Source organism: Limulus polyphemus, unplaced genomic scaffold, assembly GCF_000517525.1.
Source record: "Limulus polyphemus unplaced genomic scaffold, Limulus_polyphemus-2.1.2 Scaffold85, whole genome shotgun sequence".
NCBI classification, from domain to species: domain Eukaryota; kingdom Metazoa; phylum Arthropoda; class Merostomata; order Xiphosura; family Limulidae; genus Limulus; species Limulus polyphemus.
Window position 1 is genome coordinate 981,927 of NW_013665695.1, and position 12,019 is coordinate 993,945.

At 32.5% G+C, this 12,019-nt stretch overlaps 1 protein-coding gene across 1 annotated transcript in view; it reads right to left on the reverse strand.

The window, feature by feature from the left end:
• Nucleotides 1-879: 879 nt before the first annotated feature.
• LOC106468057 (Down syndrome cell adhesion molecule-like protein Dscam2) overlaps nucleotides 880-12,019 on the reverse strand; it is a 121,323-nt gene continuing 110,183 nt past the window's right edge. Inside the window, exons 26-31 of the mRNA XM_022397084.1 lie at nucleotides 10,943-11,095; nucleotides 7,541-7,726; nucleotides 6,054-6,195; nucleotides 4,220-4,272; nucleotides 2,667-2,817; nucleotides 880-1,132 (exon numbers count right to left, since the gene is read on the reverse strand). Coding sequence (XP_022252792.1) covers nucleotides 1,006-1,132; nucleotides 2,667-2,817; nucleotides 4,220-4,272; nucleotides 6,054-6,195; nucleotides 7,541-7,726; nucleotides 10,943-11,095 — 812 coding nt within the window. The 3' untranslated portion in view covers nucleotides 880-1,005. The remainder of the gene's footprint in view (nucleotides 1,133-2,666; nucleotides 2,818-4,219; nucleotides 4,273-6,053; nucleotides 6,196-7,540; nucleotides 7,727-10,942; nucleotides 11,096-12,019) is intronic.

Consider the following 12,019-nt stretch of genomic DNA (forward strand, 5'->3'; position numbering starts at 1 on the left):
TCAGCAAAGAGCATTTCCGGCTTTTCCTTAATTGAATTAAACAAAAACTCTTCAGTTAAAAGACATTTGACTTAAGAAAAACTAACAAATTCCTCTCAACAAAAACTCTTCGTTTAAACCACATTAGACTTTTGACTTTCTCTCTAACCATAACTCCTTCAGTTACATTACATTAACTTATGTTTTATCTCATTCAACAAAACCATTTCTATTAAATCGCCTGTCTCTATTCCTCTAAGCAAAAACATTTACATTAAGTTGCATTCAACTTTTTCGTTATCCCTCTAAACGAAACTTCTTCGATCAAATCATATCCGACTTCTGTCTCATTCTTCAAAACTTAATTGTTAGGTTGAACCACATTCGTCTTCTGCCTTATCTCTCTAAACAAAACTATTTCGGTTACATCCATTCGACTTTTGTTTTATTTTATTGAATAAAACCTCTTGTGTTAAATCATATACTCGACTTCTGCTTTATCGTATTCAATAAAACCTCTTCAGTTAAATCATATTCGACTTCTGTCTCATTCTTCAAAACTTAATTGTTATTGTAAATCAAATTCGACTTCTATCTTATTCCTCTAAATAAAACCATTTCGGTTACAGCCATTCAACTCTTATTGTATGTTATTGAACGAAACCTCTTTAGTAAGATCAAATACTCGACTTTTTCTTTAACCTATTGAACAAAACCCATGATAAAATCATATGTTCGACTTCTGTCTTATCCATCTAAATAAAACATGTTCTATTTCTGCTTCATCCCTGGAAGTAAATTCCCTTCAGCTAAAACAAGTTCAACTTCCGCTTTATTAACTGAAGGAATTTTGCTTAGAAGAATAAGGCAGAAGTCGAATGGGTTTTTGCTTATAGGTAAAATATGTTCGACTTCTGTCTCATCCTTCTAAGTAAAATTCCTTCAGTTAAAATACATCCGACTTCTGCTTTATCCTTCCAAACAAAACTTCTTCGGTTAAAAACGCAGTCGACTCTTGTCTGTTTGTTAACATTTGGTGTTCTCCCAGTTAATCGTACCAACTCCCAACAATCTTTGATGTAAACGTTCTTCCAAGCTTCTTGTTACCAAGACATAATTCTTCTCCATCTTTCTTCTGTCTTCCAAGTTGGTTCTATTTTTACCATACAATTGGACAATTAGAAACATCATTAAAACACTAATATATTCATAGTTCTAGATTACCATTTAAGGACGCTTTTGTTTTCAATTCTAAAAAAGTATTCAATATGTCAATATGTTTATACGTTCATCAGTACGTTTTACATTGTATTATTTTATTATTGGTTTTCACGTTTACCTTATCCATAGTAATGGTGTAACACATATATCTAAATCCTTAATTTCCACATCAGTCTTAACCGTGAATTCTCTTCTTTAGCCATAGTTATATATTTAAGGTATTGCTCCTGAACTTGTGCCTGACAATATTACTCTCCTTAACTTTACTGCAACATTTGCTTATTACTGTTCCATAGTGCTGACTTTACCAAGTGAGAGACCCCAAGAAGCAGTTTAATTAGATCTCACATTCCACTAATAGATGGCGCAATTTTTGATTGTTTGTTATTAAGCACAAAGCTACTCAATGAGTTACCTGTGCTCTTTTCACCAATGGTATCGAAACCGGTTTTTTAACGTTATAAGCCCTCAGACTTACCGCTGAGCCACCGAAGTGGGGAGAATGGTGCGTTAGCAAAGAGTTTAGCGGGACTTATCACTCAAATATATATATATATATTTATATAATTAAAAAGATTACATCATAAGGAAGAATAGCGTGCATTTAATGTAGTAAATCAAAGTATGATGAAAAACAATTAATTGTAAGAAAGAAACGAAACAACGCAGCTACAAATCAGACATGCACCACCTGATCACACACCATAAGGTAGGTACTTATGCAATGCACCCTGGTTTTTGAGGTTTGTTTGTTTGTTTGAATGTATGCATAAAGCTATACAATGGGCTATCTGTGCTCTGCCCACCACTGGTATCGAAACTCGGTTTCTAGCGTTGTAAGTCCCCAGCCATACCGCTGTGCCACTGGTGGAAGTAAGACCCAACGCAAATTATACTTCTCCCTAAATGAAAACTTAATTAATTAACATGCTCCTAACATAAACGAAAATTCTTGATATACTGTTTGAGTACTTTCTTATTTGAATAATATTCACAGTAATAAAATAGTTAGCGAGCGTATAACATTAAAGATGCTATGAGTATTAACCATATTATAATTTATGAAGAAAAGTACTTTTAAGAAAATGTTTTTTAATGAAATTTCCACTAAAATTATTTTTTTCATAAGATAACCTGTTTACTTTGGAGACGGTTTTACAATAACTACACAGATCTGATCTTTTTTCCCCCTCCTACTGCTACTGTTTCGTTAGCATACCTATGCTTCCACTTGTATTGTGATGCTCTATCGTATCATAAAAAGTGGTACAGGAAAAATAGTGTTAGTACGAATACTATTAATATTCCTGTTCCAGGTGGAGTATCAGTTTCCGTTATTCGGTAAGAACATATCAGAGACATGGTACTTTTTAGAAACATTTTTGTCATCATGTTTTAAGATGGGAAAATTATTGCTTAAATCTGGTTCTTTACATTTGGCTTCTTTTTCTCTGACGTCAACTAACCTGAATCTGGACGGCTCATTGGGGTTTGATATTTGTTTGAAAGTGTCATTAATAACTTGAATGATGGAACCTTGAGGGCTCTGATAGTCTTCCCAAAATCTTGAAGCGGACAATTTGTGTGTATTAGTGATGTCAAAGATCCGATAACCTGCTATAAGAAAGTAAAATACCATGCTGTGATAACCCTTTGTAACGAACTCTAAAACGAAATGTTAAAACAATTTCATACAACTATGGCGCTAAATGAAACATATAAACCAAACCTAGACGGTCTTACTGCACATAGTAAACATTCAAGCAAATTATAATATAAAACCTCCTTAATAATCTGAATTCCATAACACTGAGGGAACATTTTTCCATTCCAGTCAGGTTCAGAAATGTTAAGCGTGGTAAAATAATGGTTTGTCTACTGGGCTTTCTTTGATCTCTGTATATTTCTATTGATTACTGGGTTTTATAATCCAACATTTACGGCTAGTGATAACTTCGCTTTTTTTTTTTCATTTTAGTGTAATTAAGCTATGCCCCAACAAACCCTCAAATCGGTTCTTGAAAATATAAAACTTTAATCTCACACTGTTTTAATGTATAACCTTTTTTCTCTTCATAATTAGCGTAAAGAAGTCATTCTTCTGGTTGTTGTTGGGTGTTAAATAATATGGTTTTTTAATGTCCATAAAAATCTAAAACTACTTGCACATTAGTACTAAGAACATCTAAACACAGGTTGATATACATCTATATTACTGCTAACTGGGATATTAAGTTGAGAAAAAATGACAGAAATTGCTTCAAGTTAAACTAACAAACATTGGTCTCCTCTAACAACATTTAAATTGTGATATGTCTCCCTATTTCAAAAAATATTAACAACAACTCTCTGAGTCATCAAGACCACGCTTAGTTTTCCACCTCAGAGAGGACACATCTAGCATTTTCTTAAATCTCTTGCAAATTTCACAGAATATACACTGTTTTATGAAGAATACAGTGATGCTAATCAGCCCTAAAATTGAAAGAGATAAGACGATTTTTTTTGGTAGATGGAGAACGTCGTTTTTACTCAACTTTGCCTGAGGTTGTGGTGCTATAGTACTAGAATATCTATAGAAATTCTCACTAAACTAGTAGCCTTCGGAACTGTAAAGACAACCAGCGGATTTTATGTCAATATTACACATACCTCGGAGTACAGATGTCAGAAGTATCAGACTCAAAGCTTACTTCCAATTGTAAGGTAACAAAATTCTCAACGTGCTACCAGTGTAGCAGATTTGGAAGCGAACATGACAGGATACCAGTTGCAGCAAAACAAAGCCGTAAAAGAGGCAAAAGAATGGCTTACTTAGGCCTACATGGGTTATTGATTTAAAAAATATACTAAAAAAATCCTAGTGACATCCATGCTATAGCCTCAAAGCATAAGTTTTGAAACGTTCATAATTAATCACGAAAACTAGTAAAAGCTGTTATGCAAAAAGCTATAGAAAACTGAGTTTTTCAGACATTACTTTTTTCGTTCTCGCATGTAGAAAATAACAGACACTTACAACGTTTTGGAAGATTGTCTATTTTCTCGCTTTGCCCAGTTTGATCTTCCTCCCTGGATGAGAAACAAATGTCATAACCATAGTCTTAAGTAATATATCATATAATTGCATTTGATATCATTTTAATTCAGTATTGATGCCTTTTAGTTATTTTGGTGATCAATTTACAATATAATACTAATAGAACATGTAGCCTACTGATTAGTTGATAATAATTAGTAAGTAGAAATATGGTGGTAAATGTTAGCGACTGGTCACTGAACATGGTTAACATTACTTAGTAGCCCATATTGTGATCTTGCCTTTTTAGTTCTAGTTTTTATCACAAACTTCAATTTCTTTAACTAGCTAATATCAACACTCAGTTTGTGAGTCAATGACACAAAAACTGAAGGATTGGATGAGTTACAGAAAGTGTCACAGTTTCCGGTATTCAAGCTGGAGCAATAAAAAAGTTTTCTGTTAAATTGCTCGATCTTTTAAACTCAAAAAAACAAAAACAAACACTTGACTTTAAAAAAAAATCATCCCTTAATAGTGTTTGGCCACGAAGATACAGAGTTTAGGATGTTGGCTAGTTTAAACGCTCATGGTCAGAAAGGTACCGCACTTAACCACTTTACAGAGTGGTAAGATTTTTTCAACATTCCTCGGCCATCTTTATCGACAAAACTCACGAAAATTGCAGAGAAAAAGGCTTTTTATAGCTGGGGAACAAGATTTTGTATTGCGCAATATGAGGCCAGAGCCATTTTTTGTGTATAAATTTGGATGAGGTATCGATTTTACTCCTTCATAGCCTGGAAGCAAGAGCGAATTTGGCCACGCTGGTGAGTAACTCAGATTCCATATGTCACAAAGAATTTAAATCTCTATTCAGAATTTAAAAAAAATAGAGAAAGAGTATCGAAAAGCTTTGAGAATCAACCACTAAACTTGTCTCTCTGATTCGCATATTGGGTGTTAAATATGGCTAACACTATACTACCGCCTGAAGGTGTGTAATCCTGTTAGCAGGATTCAAACTCGGAACTTTAGAAACAAGAAGTAGAAGTGCTTTCCACTGAATTTGACTGTTTACCTCTAATGAAGACTTCGAATTCTGTACTTGTTTTTGTTTTTTCCTTCATTAGTAGGTTTCTGTTAACGTCAATACAGTAGTTGGTTGGCTTAAAGCCTCTTAGCTGGGTGAATGGGGAAAATCTTTGTTAATTTTCTTCATAATTCAGATCTTCATAATTAGTTAAAAAGTAATTGATTCCAATATATATATACATAACAGCACAGGATCTCCCGTTATTAATAGTACAATATATATTATTCACCCAGAAAAGCTGTATTTTGTATATAAACGATCATATTAGGCTACTAGCTAATGTTTAGCATGTAAATCAATATTATTGAAGGCATATTTACATTTGGATGCCCTCCCCTCCCCCCTCCTGGTGGCTCAACGGTAAGTTGGTGGGCTTATAATGCTAAAAATTAGGTTTCGATAACGTGGAAGTAAATTTGCGCTTAACAACAAACAGACAAAATCATTCGGATGTTAAATTCAATCTTCTATTGATGCAATTGTATTTTCACTATTAGAGTTGATATATTTGTTCTTTATATTTAGAGAAATTAAACTTAATAATCATTTAGAATAGCGTTGATAACTAAAACCAATAACCAATAGAAATGTTCTGCAGATTAAGCTAGCTTAATGCGAAGGATAATTAACCTTATTTTTAAGCCTTTTTTTCAGAAAAATTCGCTAATTTGTAAGCTAGTATTGCTTGTGCCTTTCCGATTTAATTAAAGTATGATTACGTGAAAGAGAACGTCGTACTGAGCCGAAGGATCAGGAAAGGATCGCTCATACTGGTTTCCGAAAGTCTGGAATTCTCGAACTGTACCCTGGGAGCTTTCAGTGTCTGAATCACAACCTGGAAGTCGAAAGGTGGCGTACGGCGTAAGCTCGTCCTCGTAAACTGCATAAGAAAAATTGTATTACATTCAATAAGAAACAAATTTTACATCAAAATGTATGAAATTCTCAAATATAAGAAAATCATTTTTTTTATTCAATTGTTTGTTTGTAAAAAGTAAATACCTTAAAAGACATCAAAATTATCTAATAAGAGAAACAAGAAGAAATTCTTTAAAAACAACAACAACAATTTCTAAAACACGAAAGTAAAATATAATCGTTGCCGTTGTAACTCATGCAGATACGACAATCGACGACACTCATTATATATTAATCTGAATGTATGAACTTTTCCAGAAACAAATATTATTACATGATTATTCACAACGTATATTGAACATATTTTAAACCTGGCGTAAATGATGAATTTCATTAAGACAGACGCCAGGATATCGAAACAATACTGTTGTTTGTTTGTTTCAGTTTGTAGTTGTAATAAAAAAAAAAGAGTGAGATTTTGTGAAATATTCTGCAAACTAGTTAATTATTAACCCATGAGTAGTTTCATGTTATCTAATGACTACTGATTGATTTTTCTTTGTTTTATTATCACTATGTCTTTTGTTTTGTCTTAAAATGTACAGCACATGTTAACATTGCGCATTGAACTCGACCACATTCTTCATTTCATTATTAAAACTATTCAAATTTTGAAAAAAATACTATGTTTTACAAGAAGTATTCAGGGGGGGGGAGCGATTTAACTGTATAGAATAAACAATAGACCTTAGTTGGAAACAAGACTGCATTAATTTTAAACAGTAATTGCTCAGTAAAGAAAAAACTAAATATGAACCAAAAATTGGATTTCAAAGTAAGCCAGTTGTTGAGTACGGAAAAAAACATAAATATGAACCAAAAATAGGATTCAAAGTAAGCCAGTTTTATGTAGAATTTCACTTAATGTTTTTAGTTTTTGTTTATATGAACAGATTTTTCGTTTCTTCGTTATGTTCCACACAAACAAAAGCTGTTATTATGGTGTTATAAACGGAAGCTGTTACTATGCTGTTTTAGTGTTAGCCTTTATTTCAAATCTTGTGAAGGTTATAATTTGAGAACATCGTAACAGAAATATATTTTCATAAAGTGTATTTCTTAGAATAAAAAAAATACAGTCCTATTTGTTTTTAGCTTTAAATTTGCCACTAGAAGGCGCTACAGTAACAACATACTTGGACGGCAAGCATCTGGGTATTAATGTTGAATTTTTTAATATAAATTTAAAGTAGAATAAGCTATAACTTAACGTTATTTAATAAAATACTGTAAACGAAAAAGTTGATTTTTGTTTAGGTAAATATCTTTTTTTTAATTTAACATGTCGTTAAGTAAACTCTACTTACATTGCCTTTGACAGTCATGTACCAGGTTTTCTGAGGCAGGTGCAGGTAGATGTGTTTGTATTTTAGGAATACTTTGGTAGATGGGAGTTTCTTGATGTTGAACCGTATCGGAGTATTTCTTGGGACCACTAGGTGGCACTAGTGCCAAGGTGTTTTCATTAGCTCTCCGTCTTTCGTACGTTTCATCTAACAGTAGAAATAGCTCCAAGTAAAATACATTTCTAAAGAGGACTTGAATTTAACGGTATAGACTTACAAGATATCTCTAACTCACTGAAGTTTAATTTAATTTATTTTAGTACAATAAGTTTAATTGAATAGTTCTTTAATAAAATGTCAATCTAGCCACCAACTGCCTGCATGTACTGCTTCCCTTATCGAGTTATTTTATTGAAATGAATGTTTAAAATAAGGGAATTTACATGAAAATTTGGAAAACTAAATACGAGTTACTTAGATGATGGATGTAGTTGCCAAATCGAAATTTATGTTTCAGTAATAATTTTATTTGCTAGAGTTTCAATTTGGTCAGCCTCATGGAACATGCTATAGACTTAACCCTAAAATAACCAATGAGACACTTCACATTTTTCTAAACGTTTTATGACTTTTGTTAGAGGCTGCACTAAACTGGGACTTAAGGAGGTTATAGCCACTTAAGTTTGCCTTAACTACTCCAACCAGTTACCAAACACACTGCTAGTCTACACATCTTGACAATATTCAATATTCTCCCTTCAATATTCTGTCTGGCCCACCTCAGTCCCTCCCCTAACTTGTAAAAGGCTGGCGCTGGACCTGTATTTGTTGTTTACAGGATCCCTAAAACATATGAAGTCTCAACAAATGAAACAAATATACCACCAATATTGCATTTAATTTTACTAATTAATGATCCCGTATGTGTTTTATTTAAAAAAAAAGAGAGATTTCACCAATATTTTTGGACATATTCTTTACACTGGGTGTTATAGAAAGCAAAAAAACCAAAATATTTAAATGCTGCAATATATGACCTCCAATGATCTCCCCTCAGTGGCTTAACGTAAGTCTCAAGGCTTATAATGCTAAAAACCAGTTTTTGATACCCGTGGTGCAAACAGCACAAATAACCCATTGTGTAGTTGTCTTTCAAAGACAAACAAATAAACCTACATCGACAGTGAACGGTATAAAAAAATCAATTCAGAGGTTCGAGGTTTAAATGCAAATGCTCATTCAAAACATTTACCTACTTTCGGCATCACAGGCTGGTTCCCAAAAACGTTTATTCAGAAATGGTTTAGAAACAGTCCAAATTACATGCAACATCTTAAAGAAGTTACTGTTCACGCTTAATTAACGAAGATTATTAGTCAATGACTCAAAGTCAAAGAAGCTTATCTGAGAATTAATGTTAAGTTCAAGGGTGGACAGAGATAAAAACTGTCCAACTACTCATTTTGAGAAAACGCCATTTTATATACTCCTATCTGTACTGTTATATATCTTGAATAGTAGTTTTGAAATGTTTGAATTTCGCTATTTTATCTTCCTGACTTGCTATTTTATTTATGTTCGTAACGCTCACTTTGTCAGTAATGCTCGACTTTCTGTTGGTAACGTCCAAATTGATTCAGTGGTTTGATTCATGGGAAAGCCTCGAGCATAAATCACAGTCGAGTTTGGTTTATTTATAACTTTTTAAGATTATTAACTGATCCTGTTTAGACTAGGTGTCATTTTTACACTACGCTGATCAGTTGTGGAGAGTGATAGCTATTAATTGTAATTTTAAGGATTTTTAGTTTGTATTGTTTAACGTGTATGCTCCTTCTCCCATTTCTGAACGGGTTTTTTTTAATAATTTATTTACATTTTTTCTAACTAAAACAAATCTAGTTGTAGATAAATCTCCGGTAAAATTCTACCGAAATGCTAGTCGTCAAGTTTTCAGTTCTCTGTTAAGTACCTTTTGTTTATCGGACGTGGTTCGTTATTCAATCTGGGATTGATATAATTCTTGTTACATCTAACGTGTTTCCTTTTTTGGCAGTTTCATTTGGTAAGTGAGGGTGTACAGGGTTATATACTATGCAGAGATTTGGAATGATAATTTTTGTCTGATTTTTAATGATTTTCAGTTTAGATCATTCTATTTGTATTATGTTTAGTAATACTTTTTTTTTTTGTTACTACAAATTTTCTGTGTATGGACTTTTAAGTAATTATCCTTAATTATAAGTTTTTTTTTCTATCCGGATATGTACAGTCATTTTCATGAGATGTCTTGGATAATTTATGTATTTTTGTTTATACCCCCCCCCCCCTCTATGAGGGTGGATTAATAAAAAAAAAGTATCACTCGACTATGAGCTGGGAGTCTTGTGTTCAATTCCCAGTAAAGTCGGGATTTTATATTATTTTTTATTATTCTGTTTATTTTTACATATTTATTATCATATTTACAATTATATCTTACAATATTCGGATAGTTATAGATGAAAACAATGATCATTATTACATAATATGCCATGCATAATATATCGGCGACTGTCAAAAACAACTTGCATACCTTTTCAACACAATATATGGTGCTACAATAAATTATTATTAATGCTTTTCACCTAAGGTAAGGGATCTTTTTAAAATTTACTCAAAAATTCGTAAGCATTCTTTAAGAAAAGTTATACCTTAATGCATGTAGTCCTTTACAATCAAATTGATTTCCTTTGCCATGACAATTAATGAATCACAGGTTGAGACATTTGGCCATGTAGGAATATTTCTTCAAGAACCACCTTTTTCACATGGTTCAATTGATAAGGCTTTATCATATATCTAAGTCAAAATTCTAATCAAGGAAAACTTGCAAAAAATTTGTTTTCGTCAAATACTAGAAAATGCATAAACATTCTTTATGCATCTATTGTTATTATAATATAATTAATTTTTAGAAAACATTTATTCGGAATTAATTTTCAGAAGAAAAGTTAATCAGCATCTACCTCGTATACAACACACACACACACATATAAATATATATATATATATATACAGTCCACTTACTGTTTACTGAAGCAGTCTAACGCTGCTGAAAATGTCATTTTAGTTTTCAAAATAACAAAACAGAATCCTAAAATTAGTAGTTTCTCAAATTAACAGGACATTTATTTCTCTAATATCGATTTTAAATTATTATTGATCTTACTGGTAAGCATAAGGTTTGTTTGTTTGTAGATATGCACAAAGCTACACAATGGGCTATCTGTGCTCTGCCCACCACGGGTATCGAAACTCGGTTTCAAGCGTTGTAAGTCCGCAGACATAACGCTGTGCCACTGGGGGCTAAGCATAAGGAAAGTGTTTTCGAGCAGTTTGTGGGTAGGTGAATATAAACCATATTGTAATTCTAAAACTTACCGCCTTGACGTTTCTTCAGGCATACGCACACAGCAACACCTATAACAACGGATAAAGCCACAACAGCTGCAACGATCGGAATGATAATGTTCAAATCTTCCCAAAGATTCGGTGGGGCTTGACTGCTTTCGTAGGATAATGGAGCAACTGTTGCTGTAATGCAACAAATAATTAGTATGTAAAGAGTAATTATTGCTATCGCACGGACTTCTTACTTTTCTAATTTGAAACTACCAGGAGAAAGCCGACAATTGTAAAACAAAAGAATATATTTTAATATTACTAACATTTCGGTCACGTCTGTACTTAAACTTTCATGAGGGCGAAACACTTCATAAATTTGAATGAATTAAGAGAAATGTGGAAAAATAAAACATCTGCACTTTACGTAATTTTATCACAACTCTTAGGTCTATGGATTTTTAATACCTCCTCAGCTTTCAATGTTTAAACGTTAACTTTACAAGTATTATACTGCATATATAAATAGCGTTTCAGAAAACGTTTGTCTCTCAACGTCTAGGCTAACTAACAAATTCTGATATTCCACGAAATGTCTCTTTGACAGTGACTAGTGGGAGTTAAAAGATAGATCCGAAATGCTATTTTATTACATATCTCTGGTTGAAATTCGAAATTGACGAATTCAGAGGAATGTGAAAGAAAAACATCTGCAGTTCACCTGATTTTTTTATCATAAATATTAAATGTATTGGTTTATAATTTTTACCAGCTTTCGGTGTTCAACGGTATATCAAAAACCTGTAATTCTTAACTAAGGTCTAATTAGTAATATGAAAGAAAATATGTAAAAAATATTGCTAATACTAAGAAAAAACTTATCAGGAAAACCTTGTGATATTAATGACAAATACAAAGGTACTATTTAACATTTTCATCGAACCCTAATAATCTTACTATAATGGACGTAGAGTGTATATATGTATCTATGTATGTGACCGAAATAATAAATACAATGTTGCGCCATCTATTGTATGGCACCACAAATAAAACTCCATGAAAAACATTTACAGTACGGGTATTCAAGATTCAGACAATTAGAAAAATAACTATGGT